At 39.8% G+C, this 15,732-nt stretch overlaps 1 protein-coding gene across 1 annotated transcript in view; it reads right to left on the reverse strand.

Annotated features, from left to right (window-relative positions):
- Positions 1-1,959: 1,959 nt before the first annotated feature.
- The window catches only part of LOC121339049 (integrin alpha-9-like), a gene marked incomplete at its 3' end in the record, with an annotated part of 45,343 nt that continues 31,570 nt past the window's right edge, over positions 1,960-15,732 (reverse strand). Inside the window, exons 9-14 of the mRNA XM_041410516.1 lie at positions 14,337-14,474; positions 11,621-11,726; positions 9,447-9,541; positions 6,152-6,242; positions 5,588-5,633; positions 1,960-2,114 (exon numbers count right to left, since the gene is read on the reverse strand). Coding sequence (XP_041266450.1) covers positions 1,960-2,114; positions 5,588-5,633; positions 6,152-6,242; positions 9,447-9,541; positions 11,621-11,726; positions 14,337-14,474 — 631 coding nt within the window. The remainder of the gene's footprint in view (positions 2,115-5,587; positions 5,634-6,151; positions 6,243-9,446; positions 9,542-11,620; positions 11,727-14,336; positions 14,475-15,732) is intronic.

Below are 15,732 nucleotides of genomic sequence, written 5' to 3' on the forward strand. Positions count from 1 at the left end.
GTCATGGAAAAAGATGCATATGTGCTTTTACCCAGTAAATCATGGGCAGTACAATGTGTATGACAACACAGGCAAATTCAGCCAGCTCTTCCAACACATGATGAACAGGGAGACAGGTCTTTTGTAAACAAGGGAAACTGACATTTAGATTACAAAAAAGGCAGTTTACTTCTTAGCCACAGATACAAAGATAGGAAATTAAAGCAAAGGAAACATTTTAAATAATGCCCCAGGAATGTAAGAACACCTAGATATTCAGAAAACCTATCTGTAATTTTTCAGAGAGGAATTAACACCTCAGGAACCCTCAGAAACTTATTTCCTTAATGACAGAATAGTGGGTAGCAAAAACAATATTTTATCAAAGCATGCATTTTTCTACTTAGAGTCATCATCTACAGAGAAGGAAAAAGTCAGCATTTAGGTGTTGAGAGCTTTGTAACAAGCTGGCTCCTGGATAAGGGCCACAGCCAGATTAATCTGCCCGAGATACAAACAGGGGAAATGTAGAGGATTTTGTAGATAGTTAGCTAGCTAACAAAGATCATGCTGGAAGCAAGAAGGAGACGAGGATAAAAGCGGCAAGGTCACTGTGCCCTTGCCGAAACTTGAGGTTGTGGGAGAAGCTTGTTAGCTAGCAAGAATGAAGGAACGATAGCAGAAACCATAACAAGGTGAACACAAGAATGTAAACGTAGACGTAGTTGACTGATAAATGACTAACCAATGATGAGCTCAATTTTTACAATATGCATTAGCCTTATTAACACTGCTATAAATGTGTGTGCCTATCCAATAAACTTTTGAGACTTGTTGTTCATCATCTGGTGTGCAAGTCTTCCTTCTCCATCATTTAGAGGACGCAAAAACCTAAACTGAAGTCTCAGTTGCACCAATATATTAGAATACAGAGGAATCTTAAATATAGTAACTCCATTTTTTTGAGCTGTTCAGGTGACAGTGACAAGCTGCTTGCAGTTCTGACTTCATGCCAATGCAAAAAGTAGCAAAAAGCCTTTTCCTTTTCTGACTTAATTAAAAACAGAATACTGCAGCAGGCTTAGGTAAGGATACAGACACAACTCACCCTTCTCAACTAGCTGCTCAAAAAGGTTAGGGCACAGAGCAGGAGGAGGCAGTGCTTCCCCCAGCTCCCCACCAGACTCACTGGTCAAGACACAGCATGCTGTGAGGCTGAGGCATCTTCACTGAATAGTACAGTACAAGTCCTCTGCCATTCTTAAAGTATGAAAAAGGTGAAACATCATGAAAAAAATTAACCCAGGCCTTAAATATTTAGAAATGCTGTATCTGTCCAATACCACTTCATAAAACAGCTAAGATTTGTAAGCATTGAAATGTAAAAGACATAAGTAGTAGTTCAATAGAGCCAAGATGTAAAGGCTAGGGCAATTGCACATTACACAATTCCATTCACCTGAGAAAATCTAAGTGTTTCTCTTCATCTGGAAGATATTCTTGCAATCAGTAAAATACTGGGCTATTTATAATCAATTTACAAACAGGTAAACTGATGCACAGAAAAGGATTTTCTCATGTCTGTTTCAAGAGCTCCTTGCAGACTTTCAACACTATTAATCCAGAGCAAATCATGCTCTGTTTTCTAAAAACACCGATAGAGGATATGGATACAGGTATGTATTATCAAGAGGTAGACAGGGAATATGAACTCAGAAGGCTGTGTTCTCTATCCTTGCAATAAGCCCAAAGAGACATTTTCCTTATTTCACTCAGGAAGAATCTGCCTCAGTATTATGTCAGCCTCATTAAGGTGAAAACACGTCCAACAAAGTTCTCAAGCCTCCAGCTTTCTGGGATTGTATGGCCCATGTTAATCTTGAAACTACTTACTTCACACAAAAGCTCTGCTACTAAGTACAACAAGAGACCTTAACTCTATTACTGAGCTTCTGTCTAGGGCCGGCACAGGTACCTTACCTATTTCTCCAGGAACATGCTTGCCGCTGAAACGAAAGCATGCTGTGACATTGAGACAGTTCACCGGCTGCAAACCATCATGGCACTGAGGAGCTGTGATATTGATAGATATGGGCAGGAAAATGGCGATATCCATGGTAATGACAGGCCTGGATCTGGAGATCAACAGAGAAGTAAAATTGAGTGACCATTCAGAGGGAAATTCTCCATGAAAGGAAAAAAAAAGCAAATTTGGTAAACTGCCCAATTTCAAGCGGACAGGAAAAATAAGAGAGTACATTTGAATTGTAAAATAAACTAGCATTTTATCTAGCTGGCAAGGGCTACTAGCATTTAAATGAAAGTGGTAATGTCAGCTTGAAGTTTAGTGCTCAGATACAGACTGCAGGCAGGCAGCTGAGGAAACTGATATCATGTAATAACAATAATCATCTCCAGCAAATGTTGCATAACCCTTCATGATGACTGAAGAGGATAACAATATTACCAGAACAGCAAACAAGTTTATGCAAATGAGACTGTTTGCTAAGCATCTTGGATGAACAGGGACAGTTAGGGAGAGACTGTGTGTTTCCACAGAATTGTCTATAGTCAAATTTGTGACCTCAAAGTTAAGGAGAGTGCACAGAGGTCCTCCAAGGAGATGGATTCATACATAATTTTTCTGACAGCATAAGAGGGACCAAGAGATATCACATCCATGTTTTCTGAAGGAAAAGTTCAGCTAATTGCCTCCTGGCAAGTGATAAGGATTGAATACTCTTATCACACTGCTGAACTGTGTTTCAGGAACTATCCAGTGCACTGTGAAGAAAAGCTTTCTACTCTTGCAACTCCAGCACCAGGTTATTGCTACCAGTGCTCCTGGCTGAGGGAGACCTCAGCCAGAATCACAGAGCAAGTTGACTGGCTTAAAGCACAGATGTCTTGCTAGGAAAACTTCTCTGTGTGATCATCCAGGAGGGATGTCACACATCCATCAGGGAGTCACACTCCCAGCACCAGATAATTTAACTGCTGGGACCAAAGCACATTACAGCATGTGGCTCCAGTGAGTTGACAGGTGCCCACATTGACTCCCTACACACACTACACTCACACAGTCAGACCAGACTTCCCATTGTTCCATAAAGCCTTTTATTCACAGTGCAGTAACACATAAACAGCTGGAGGTGGTGCCTCCAAGGAGAAACCCCAAGCAAAGCGCCCCAAGGGCTTTTATAGCCTCACAGCCCAAGCACACTAAAGTCTCTGCTCTGCCTCCTGAGTCCTCAGCTCCTGCTATGTCTCAGTGTCCCCAAGTGTCCCCTTGCTTTGGGCTCCCACCACCCAGAGCTCAATCTGCAGTTCACACACTAAGCTACTGCACTGAATTTATTTCTCAACAGTTTCCTCCTTCACACAACACAGAAGGCCCAGCAGCTTGATTGGGAAAAGCAACCCAGAAACTCAGGCACTCCTGAGCCACCTCCAGTGCAGGACTTCAGCCCAAAAATTATGGGTGTTAGTCTTCCTGTTTTCAATTCTGTATGTGTTCAAGATGAACATGTTCTTCCAAAATCAACTACAGTAATAAAAAAATTTAAAGTGGCTTGTGGAATGAGAGCCCTGCAACCAGCAGATTCAGTTCTAAGGTAGTTCCAGCAGCCATGCAAGGCCAGAGCTTGTAAACCACTTCAGGACTCTCATTCCACAAGCCACTTAAATTTAGAGGTAGGGGAGAGGGAGAAGAGAGCAGGGATTGTGGCTACACGTAATTTATATGAACTGGAACAAGAATCACATCAATCTGCTATACAGCTGCTCAGACTGTTTTATCACAGCCTGAAGTAACAGTGCAAGTTCACATTTTGAGATGGAGGATAAAAAGAAATTATAGCCTTAGAAATATATAGGTAGGGGGAAGGGAGGGGAAAAAAGTCAGCATCCTACGATCATTTCACATCTTCAAAAAAACCCACTCTTTCTGAATGCTTAGGGAGACATAAAAGAGTAAATGCTATAACTGATCTAGAAAGTATTCCAAAAAGTATTTATCCACCTATCACACACTGTGTGATTTTTCCTTAATGCTATGTCACTCGGTTATTCACTGGGGAAAAACAACCCAATGCATCTGTCAAAGAGCCATACACACACATGATCAACAGAAAGTGTCTGCCCCAAGTCATGAAATTCGGCTTCCACCAAAGGCATTAAGTATCACTTGACAAAACATTTGCTGGTTTTGGTTAAAGAACTTCACAAAAGCAGGAAGGGTGAGGGGATGCACGGGGGAGAAAAAGTTTATCTCTTTATCCTAACAGCAAGAGAGGCACACTGTAAATTGGCAGTAACAGCAATTAATCAAGCTGTTTACAAAGTTAGTCAGTAATGCACTAATTTCCCCTGAAATGGGCAAGCATAACTGAATGCATGAACAGAGGTCATCATGCTGTTGTGATGTATGTGGTTTTAATCACAATAAGCCTTTCAGTTTGTCTTCCCCTTCTCTCGCAATTAACATCAATGTAGGTGAAAAATGCAGTTTTCTTTCTAGCAGCTTCAGAGATGTGAAACTGTGAATTCCTATCTGGGGCATGGCACATCTTTTCACAGAAGCAGTTTATTAGCCTTCTCTGTCTGTATATATGATGAAGAAACAGAAAGCTCTTCAAAAGCCTTGACCACCTGACATGCTGATCATCAAAAGTATTTCTTCCCTCTCTCTCCTTTTTCTTTTTCTTCAGTGTAACTGATTCAAAAGGAAACAGAGCCAAGTTTCTCCTGCCTTGAACAGGAAGAAGGTCGGCACATCTGTTCTGCAGCTCCAGCATTTGTCTTACCTGGGTCACCCCATCCCTGTATCTTCCATTAAGATGCAGGAGTTCCTAAAGATATCTAAGTATTGAAATGATTTTTTAATTTAATACTAACGAGTATAACAAAGGAACTACTGACAAAAATCCAGCTTTCCATTCTGTTACCCAGGTCATTTGCACTCTAACTCTCCACCTACACAATTTGGTGAACCAAGCTGTCCCACCTCTGTAAGACAGAACAAGCAATTACACTTAACTCACAAACTTGAAAGAGCAACCCAGCTCCTGTGTGTACTGAAAATGTATCCGTATTTCATTTCCCTAAACACTCTTATTTCACTCTGCATCCCATTATAAAATTATATATATTCATATATATATTCATATATATATATATATATATGCAAAACTATCTATCTATCTATCTATATCTGCAAAATTACATCCTGGCATCCTATACTACTCATTTTTTGCTCAACTGCATTCCCTTCAATCACCATTGATTTACTTTAGGTAAACATAAAAAAAAGCCTTGTCACAAGTCAGGAGCAACCTTTTTAAAGAGGCACTGAGATACAACACATCTCCTTTCACTTCTAACCCTTTTTCTTCATAGACCAGGTATTATCCTGGTATTATCAGCCCTCACTGTTCTATTTAAATTGGACTGCATTCTTTGACACCATTCATGTCTAAGGTTTTGCTTAAAAAGTAATCCAGCTAGCTTCTTCTGGCCACAATAAACCGGGGAGGAAACTGGACTTAGACCACATAAGATATAAACAGAAAACAGAAGAAGACAACAGTAAATAAAAAAGATATCTCACCTCAGAAGTACCACACTGTCTGACAGGAAGGCTCCAACAGTCATATCTGAAATGTTTGCAACACTGAGGCAGTTACAAAGGATGCGTAAAATTCAGTTCTCTCAAATCTGCTGCTAAATCACAGAACATGAAACTAAAAAAAGCATTTTATGACTTAGCCAGTTTGTCCTTTCAAATATCATTATGTCATAAGTCTTGTAATTGAAGGATTAGTTCTGTGATGTTCACTTCTGCTTCGTTGTTTGATTTTTATTACTACTATTATATTCTGGTCTACTTTTTGGGTTATTTTAAGACTACCATCCTGACAGAGCATCTTCCCAGTAACTTAAAACCTTGGCCAGATACTGAATCATTGTAACTGTCCAAATACTTTAATTGTGCAATCACCGAAAATTTTTATCAGGAGTTTTGAGTGGCAGAAGGGAAATGGAAAAAGCAGCTCAGTTTCACTGACTACCTGCAATGGCAGGAACTAGAAGCCTGAAAACAACCAGCTCTGCTGTTTTCTCAGCCTGCTACTGTATTTTCCTGATGCTCTCACTGCCAGAGTAATTGACATACCTGGGTAACCATTGCTATCCATATCAACACCTCCTGATATGGACTGGCCAAACATACGCAGCTTTGGGTTTATTGTTTGTCCAGACAGCTTCTGCAGTAGAAAACACACAAGTGAAATTAGTCATTGACACAAAAAATCCTCTAAAAAAACCTCTTACCAAAACAAAAAATCCCAAAACATTTAAGCATGATTTCCATGGCTACTGGGTCTCTCTTCTATGGGTTGGAAGCGCTATGCACCTGCTGTCTTGCACTGCACCCACACAGCCCTAACAGGAAGGCAGTCAACTGCCCCTCTGCTCCTGGCTGGTAGGAGACCACTGTTGACTTGAACTAAAAACCCACACCTGCATTACAATACTCATGCAGCCCTAAGCAAAATAAGGAACAAATCAAACAGATTTCTGCATGAGGAAAAAATACAACTGCACCCAAGAGATTTTTTTAATTTCTGTGAATAAAAGTCTTAAGAAGCATCTTAACAATATTAATGATTAGCTAAAACAAAAAATCATGCACAATCATTTCTTTTCACCAAGTCTGCCAGCATACTCAAAGTCAAAATTATTAATTCTCATCCCATTTGGAAATTCTGGTTTCCATCATCTATTACAGAGTATTTTCTGCCAGTTTGGACATTGTATTTCATTTTTGCCTCCCCCACACAAAGATTAATTGACTTCTAACATAATTTCTTTCTTCTTTTAATTACTTTCTCTAAATTTGCATTGTAAATGCAAATGTCTGAAGCAAATTAACATATCAAAATCTCTTTCTCGGTGAAGGCAATCCGCCAGCTTTCAATCATTCTGCTGGGCTGCCAATGCAGGACCTGAACTCAAATCAACTTCTGACTGCAGAAGTTACAGACAGAGGAAACCATGAAGTAATTTTAAGTCTGTTGGAGGTGCTTCACTGTTTGTGACATGTGACCAACTTTTCCTGGCCCTCCCATAAAAGAATGCAATATGGGACAGAAGATCAGGCAGGAAATTTATGGAAAAAAAGACTAGCTGAAGATAAGAAAGATATCCTGACAGTTAGTTTACAGGGAAAACAGTACTACTCTGAGTACAGATATCTTTTTCTACTTGTGGGCAGGTAAGCTTAAGACAACTGGAAGTAATTTCATCCCCACATTACACTCACATTCCATTTTTAGGGGTCCCAGTTAGGGTGGTAAATCCCACCTGCAAACACCTAAAAGACATCTGTGGGTTCTTTCAGCCTACAAGACAGAAGAATAACGCTGCTTTTAAGTACCATAAATGAAAATAGCAGGACACAAAGCCAAGTCAGCTGTTTCTGCTAATACCTGCCACTGAAGCTGCTGAAGGGACATCAGAGAATGACATGTACCAGCACTATAAATGATGAAAGCAGTAGGAGGGAGAAGGAAGAGCTAACAAAATGAAAAGGGTGAAAATATATACCCTGCTGGACAACCCTCCCTCCACCTCTCACAGCTCATTTCAAACAGGAACTCCACAACAATAAGATGGATCAAGAATATAGTAATAAGATACAAAATGTCTTCCACCTTCAGGTTAAAATCCAGGGCAGATAGGTAAAGAGATGAAATTGTTACACAGTTTTGGCTGCACACAGGACATGAGCCAGTGGTGTGTCTAGTGCCCTGCACCAGACACTGGGAAATGGCAGAGAGACAATGCCTGTAAGCAGTACCCCCTTGGCCGCCTCAGGACATGGGACAATGATAGGAACAGTTCATCAAGAGTCAATGACCACACAGCCAGCCAATCTCTTGAGCTGGGTGTTTTCCCACTGGCCAGAGAGACATGTGCTGTATCTGCTGGCCTTGCTCCAATGGGGAAGGAGAGATCACAAACAGGATGCCTTCCTTCCCACCCTGCTGATCTATCCTTAAAAAATGTGAAATTTGCCCAAGAATTACCAAAAAAAAACCCAAACCAAAAAATCAAACCAAACCAAAAAACTAAACTATACTAAATAAAATAAAACAAAACAAAAAATCTAATCCTTTTCAGCAAGAGCTGGAGAGCTCTGGAGTTTTCAGAGAAGAACCTCCCAACCAGTGGCTCTTGGCAAAAAACAGACAGAATCCTCCACATGCCATACATTATGAATACTTCTAAAATGCACTGAAGAGTCACTTAACTTCCCTTTTTTTCAAAAGTAGTGCATGTCATATACATGGTAAAGAAGGACTAAACTTTTATAGTCTTTTGAAAGAGTTGCCAATATAACCACTGAACACTTTAATTCTGTGTAAACTGATTTACTATGAAGGATCCCACCCAGTAACAAAACAAAACAACCAGAACTTCAAACACACAGAGTGAGGGAAGAGTCAGGCTTTCAGAACAATAAAATGTGTCACCTTGATTTTGTAAGACTTTGTTAAGCTTTCTGATGTTTACATTCTTTCAACACAGTTCTGTAAATAACCTATGTTTTGTATTCTTTCATGGAGGTGGAGAGAATTGATGGACCCTTGGTCTGTCCAGTGGCATTGGAGAGGTGGCACTGTCACCCTCCAATCCACTGTCACCTTTGGAAAACTATAAATGTTGGAGTCAGAAAATAAAGGTGCTTCTTTTTTGTTCCCCTCAAGAGCAGCAGTGTCTGTGTCATCATTTTGTGTCTTATCACAACAAAAATATGCTAGACAGAGACTATGATACATATGTTGGGTGGCATGAGCATAAATTTATCTTCTCTACTGCCTGGCTACAGCAGCTAAATTGTCTGTGTTGTCTCTGCACAAGACACCATACCATATCCCCAACAAGGTTTTACTTCATCGTAAGTGGGTAAGGGCGATGGTACTAAGAATGGCCTTCTGACACATTGTCAGAATGCAAGAAGGCCAATAAAATGGGTAAGGAGGCACAAAAGAACAGTTAGTAACTCTTCATTCTCACAAAGTCTGCTTCTACAAGAAGTGCAACCTCCCAATTTCCCATGGGTTTCTCCACAATTTGCATGCTCAACCTTTCCAGGGTTTTCATTTCTCCTCTGCATTAGTACTATCCCTAAAAACTAACACTCAACTTTTAAGACTCTGCTTGCTTCAAGAAGATACAGCTGACAACTGTAACAAAAGAGTAAAAAATACCTCCTAACTAGCATAATTTTACCTTTCAGCATAGATATAGACAAATTTTGGGAGAAGCTATCTTCAAACCAGAACTGAGAAAAGAATATAGCTATGACAAGGTTACCTATTAAGGGACCCTTAAGTATTGTTCATTTCTGCAGGTCCTGGAAAAGTGACTTTCAGATAGGGATCATAAGCAGTAGTGTCACATACCATAGAGTACTGAGGAATAATACCATTGGCATCCCCATGGTAAATGTACACTGCTCCTATGTAGTTATCTTCCTTAGGCGCTCCAATGGCAACATCTGTAAAACAGTGCAGATTTCACAATCCATTCCATTAATCCAACTTTTCCCTAATTTTAGGATACAGCTATCCATAGGAAAACAGCTCCCCATGAAAAGCTGATCACCAGCTTATATGAACCTCGGTAGAAAAACTTAGTTGATTTTATTAAGAGCTCATGTTAAGATAAACTTTAAAAATACACAAATGCATATGAATTTGTACACATACGTATGTTTCACATAATCAGATGTTGTGCCTAATTAGACATGTTCTTTTACAAAAATGTGTTTTTCAACCAGCAACCATATTCAAAAAATTAATTTAGAATCCTTTTATAGCCAAATACCCATGAGAACAACTATGAGAACACCAACTTTGTGAACCAAGGCAAGACTGCCGAAATATTTACTGTAGCAGTACATTAAGGTTGGTTGAAAATCCAAGGCTACACAAAGAAGCTGGGTATATTAAATGGATAGGCAAGAATTAAAAGCAACTGCTGAGAGTGACTTTTCAAATTACAATTGATCCAACTTAACTGCAAACTCCTACAGAGAACATGATCCCACCTCCCGTTCTCCTCTCCTACTTGGATCTAGTGACCATGCTATCTGCTAAAATTAAGGTTTTCACAATTTCTTCGTACCCATGGACTGATCCTCTCCAGTCTCAGCATCACCGTAACTGACCATATATTAGCAAGTACACACAAGCACATGTCCAGATGCAGAGGAAAAGCATGTTCATGATTTGTGAGGGCAACCTGCAAGAAGGCTGGGTTAGGCTTAATGGGATACTGTGTCCTGAGTGGCTTGGAAGAAATAAATCCAAGCACACACTAAGTTGGCCTTTGTTTATGTCCTGGGTTGACTATATGATGCTTTTATCCCCAATCGTCTTGTCTTGTTTATACTGAATAATAAGTTTTACACCTTTAAGACTCTCTTCCAGAGAGTGAAGAGGGGAGGAAAGAAGCGTGCAGTTTGTTTTTCAGACTGCACTCACTCCTCCATATTCCTGCTCCTGGACTGTGTTGTCTGCGGACGTACAGACAGCAGGACAGAGCTCCTCTTTTCCCCTTTTTTTTGCTTTTAGTTAGTTTTAGCTAGCTGAGGCAAAGAAGTTCCCTGGACTGTGATTTTTCCTTTTTCTTGGATCTGTTCAAGCCTGCTCTGGACTGAACACCCAGAAGAGCACCGGCAGCTCCACCTGAGGCCCCTTGGCCGGGCCTGGGCCGCGGCATTTCCAGCACCAGAGAGACTGATCAGAAACTGAGTGAGACGAACTGCAACCTGGGGAGGGGACTGTTCTGAGTTTGTTTTTTTGGAGCAGTGAGAAGTTATATTGTTTGGGTTCTATTGTTTAATAAACAGGTTTCTTTCCACTTTTTCTCCAAGGAGATATTTTCTCCCGAACCGGTTGGGGGGGAGGGGGCAATTGAATCTGCTTTCGTAGAGAAGCCCCTTTGGAGGTTATCTCCCAAACTTGCCCTAAGTCAGGACAGTTTAGAAGTCCTTAATCTGCACTTCCAGAAACCAGGGCAGAAAAGGAACACTGACATTTTGTTCTCACCTACTGCTCTCACAGCATGGGGTCTCACATTGAGCATCCTGAGAATGGAGCAGGGGGAGAACAAAGCAAAAGAGAGAAATTAATAGACTATGTGTTGTCAGGAGTGAGAAGCTACTTCTGAATTATACATCTTGATAAGAAATAAGATTATGTCAACAAAACCAGAAAGGCTTGGAAAAATAGGGAAATGGTCAAGAAGAAAGAAGTCAGACATAGGTTTCTGTTTTGTTCAGGGTGAGGGTACCTACAGCCTTTTATAAGCCATACAGGGAAGAAGAAAATACAACAGCAAGGAAAACAAAACAATGTTAATGTGACCTGCACAGACACAAACTAAACCAACAGCAAGGACAGTCAGCTACAAAATGCTTTAGCACACAAATTCTACACAAGCAGATTTATCTTTAGGTTGAACCGAGGTGCTAGTCAGGTCTGGATAAGCAATGCATGCCATGCAAGACTGACAGTGTCACCAGTGTTGCTCACACTTATGGAGAAATGGCAGTGGAGGAAATTGCACTGACCTGGGAAGCCATCATCATCAATATCGCCAAGGGCAGCCATGCTCTCCCCAAAGTGTGCATTATAGGCACTGTCACCGTCCAGGGTGAGCTGCTCTTCCAGCACTCCCTAGCAAGCAAGAAATAAAAAAAGTCAGGGGAATGGTGCAAGCCCTGGATGAGGAAGCTGCCCATGTGCTGTGGGAATGATCTGGGGCAAAGATGCAGCCTGTCTCTTGCTCTCTTTGCAGTCAGATTACCTGGGCTCTAGAAATCAAATTTACTTGTATTTTAAACCTTCTGGATTTTAGTTTTAAAGGGGGAAGGGGAAGACAAAGGAGTGCATGACTTAACCAAAATAATAAATTAACTAAACAGTAACTCAGAGGTGTAATTAAATGCAGTCACAGGGACTGGTGAATCATGAAAGTTTACAGATGCCTAAAACATAAGAGCCCAGAGTTTGCTCTACTCGCATATTACATTCAACGGCCAAAATCCCCAGTTCAAGTTTATTCAGCTAAACTCCTGAAGTTAAGCTAAGGAGTATTTTTCCCTAAGCAAAGAATATTTATTAATTGGATTTGAAAACATTTTAAGTACGGGACAGAAGGATTAAAGCAAAGTCTTCCAAAAGCCTTCTTAAATTAAGAATAAGGAAATATATTTAATGAAATAAAGAGACTGAGAAAAGTTGAAAATTAAGTAGCTTTGTATTATTATGCCATGAGAAGCCTTATATGGTGCTGGTATTTCCTGCCCACTCACCTTCTGGTCAGATTTTTACTTTCTTACCATCTTCTGTTCAGGGGAAATGAACATATCCACAAGAAAAAAAGATTTAGTTACACAGTCTAAGTCTGTACCCACCTCAGGGTTGTTTTGGTTTTGCTTTCTTTGTGAATGAGAATAAGCTACTCTCTAGAACATGTACTAAAATCTTTCACTCAGCTGCAAGGAGCTCCTGACTTCAAGAAAACCCTGCATAATGAAATTGAAACACAATAGATAGAAGACAGGCAGGCCTGTATGTGTGACTCAATTCTTTTGCAGTTGTCACAGGAAAGGGCAAAATATAAGCGTTTTAAATGTAGCATCATTATGCGTGCTTGTTTTATAATACAGTTTTCTCTGATCCTCTGCAACAACCTCTTAAGCAATGGTGCTTGCAGAATGAAACTGACATCATGATGATTTTTTGCCTTTTTTTAATATACCTTTTATATACCTTTTATGTATCCTCAGTGCTCCTAGCATGCATTATTGCAATTCCTTAAGTTTGATAACTCAGCACAGTCTGGTATTCTGTTAGGCCAGAAGACCAAACATCCTAGAGACCCCATAGCTGGAGGCCAGAAAACCCTATGCTACCTTGAGAAACCAAGGTCCTCTTTAAAATACATCCTGTAAATTAAGAATAGGCCTATCCAGGGGAAAATTCTTCAAGATGGCGAGATATCAAGCTATACATTCAAGCCTCTCACTGGGGCATCTTTGTTAGATGTGATTATTTGTAAGGTCTATAAAATTGTACGTGATCTATCAGGTGTGTGCATTTTGGCACATTCCACCTTGGCAAAGTGGTACACCATAAGGATCCTTATGAAATACCAAGGGTAAAAACCCATTATCCCTTAACTGTGTCTGGCTCTTAATTTTTGGAAGCAAGGAAAAGACATCAAAACAAAGTTTAAAATGTCCACTGCTCAAAATAAAGCCCACAATCCTGCAAGCCATTGAGGATAAGAAACTCATACTAGCTTTTTGACTATTTTATAGAAGATAAACATTAACTCATGTATACTCTCACTGTGAGAAGGAAATACTGGTTATCTCTTTGGCATTCTGGACCCTATCAGCAGAACCCAACAGCAATGCTGCAACATAAACGGTGGAACCTCCTGTGGATAAAGCTGAAAAAGTAAAGCTCAATTAAAGGAGCAGTAATAAAAAAATTACAGCAAAAACACTTCTCAAGTCTCCTAAATGCTAGGACTTCTGGTGAATTTGAAGTCTAGCATAAATAAATTCAAAGTTCACTAAATACAAGCCAATTTAATTTTAGTTGTTAAAAATTTTTAATTTTTAACAACTCTTCCTTTAAGACAGCAGCTTTAGGACCTGAACATTAAATATTTCATAGTATGTAAACAACCACTGTTTTCCTATAAATAAAACTTAAGAATGTCCTTGGTTAGTCAATGCAATGAAGTTCAGACTTTTCCAAGACTGTTATCAGGTCATGTGAAATCCAGCAATAACAGCGGATAAGAACCTCCCCTAAAACCTTTATATGGGGCATAATCTGAAAGTAACATGAATTCAACCACTGCTTTCTCTCCTCTTCCTCAGTCCTCAGATATTTGTGTTCCAATTTGTGTTTCATGTTTTAGTGACCACTCAAAACACAAAGGAAACTCAAGTAAAAGCTGCTGACTCTTACTTGGTTTTGGCATCAAATCCATATAAAGCCACAAATGCCACCAAGTTTCAATATACAACCAGTCTTTGTCAGATCTCCTTGAAAGATTTACAGGTCTCTGTTGAATTTGGGCTGGCGTCTGGCAAACTACGATACCAGATGAGTCCTCCTGTGACTTCATGCTCTGCTAGAGACATCCAGAGCCCCACTTATTTGAAACATCGAGTTTCACCATGCAGCACTAGAAGGACATAAGCACTACCTTGCTAGGGACCCACACCCTCATCCCTTACCAAATCACCTCCTGCACATACTCACATTTCCTCTGTTGATATAGACTGTGACTTGACCCTCATCTCTGATCTCAGAAAACAAAGGAGCTCCAACCAGGAGATCTGACAAACCATCGGAATTCAGGTCAACTGCACATAAGGAGGAGCCAAAGTAAGAGCCCATCTGTAACCAAGTTGAGTCACAACAAAGCATTCAGTATCTGCCCACACACAGCAGGAAATCATACAGGCATGTTTTTTGTTTGACTTGGTTATTCTTTTAATTTCACATGATGACTTGCTACTTTATCACTCACAAGCACTCCTGTAGAGAAAGCTTTAGGAATAATTCTGGCAGAAATGCAAACACTTTACTATAACAGTGCATCAAGCCCGAATGTTTTACCAACAGAATAGAAGTTATACTCTGGGACATACTTAAGTGAGACACTTAAAGAGCTTTCTTAGGCTAGCTTTTGCTTGTCAAATGCATAAAACTAGGAAGGGGTGAAATGAGTTTCACAAACCAGACCCAGACAGTGATCATTCATGCCCAGCGCCAAAGTGCCTTGCAGCTGGGCACCACAGATGATCTGGAGATACCTTAAATAAATAATGAAAGAAAAAAAGAAAAACAGGCAAGAGACCATGAAAACAGGTATCTAAGACTACCTCTTGATAATAGACTATCCTTCCCTACTCTATTTGTATAAATCACTGTCAAAGGGCGTACTAGTTGTGGGTCATAATCATTGCCTTTCCTCTCATGTACAGGCAGGTAAGCTGAAACAGAAACAAAGACTTTCAATAAAAGCTTTTCAGTTGATACAGAACAAATGCAATCCACTTTCAATTTCCACTTATTATTGCTTGATAAACTTAACTGCTTAAAATAAAGAAATACATTCATTTCATTTCATTATTTTTTTTTTATATGGGTGAACATTGATAACTATCTCCCAGCCAGAACCCACATTACAAACCTCAAAACACACTTAAACACAAGAAGGAAACCAAAAGCAAGAATATTTCACCCTTATTTCATTCACTTCTGCTAAGGTAACATAAGGCATACTCTTTGAAACCAACTACAAACTATAGCCTCAAAATTAAAAGCTGCTTCAGCAGGAAACTGGGGAAGATCCACTTCATATTTGAAATTGAGTGCTGTCTTCTACAAAGTAGGAAAATCTGTGGTTAAAGGAATAATTATTTATGTTCTTGAATGCTTTTGCATTCCTCATAGCAGATGCTTGACCTCTGTGCCTAACGTTCATGACCCCGAAGTATTGGACATGCTAGAAGATGGGCAGCAGCAACGCTATTCTAAGCAGTCTCTAAGATTTAATAGTTGCTAAATATATAATGCAATGTGATTGAAGAATAGACCTTCAGTTTGTTAATGCAGTGGGTTTAGAGTCGGACCTCAAATATAATTTCAT

This window comes from Onychostruthus taczanowskii, unplaced genomic scaffold, assembly GCF_017590055.1.
Source record: "Onychostruthus taczanowskii isolate IOZ18803 unplaced genomic scaffold, ASM1759005v1 scaffold323, whole genome shotgun sequence".
In the NCBI taxonomy this organism is placed as follows: Eukaryota; Metazoa; Chordata; class Aves; order Passeriformes; family Passeridae; genus Onychostruthus; species Onychostruthus taczanowskii.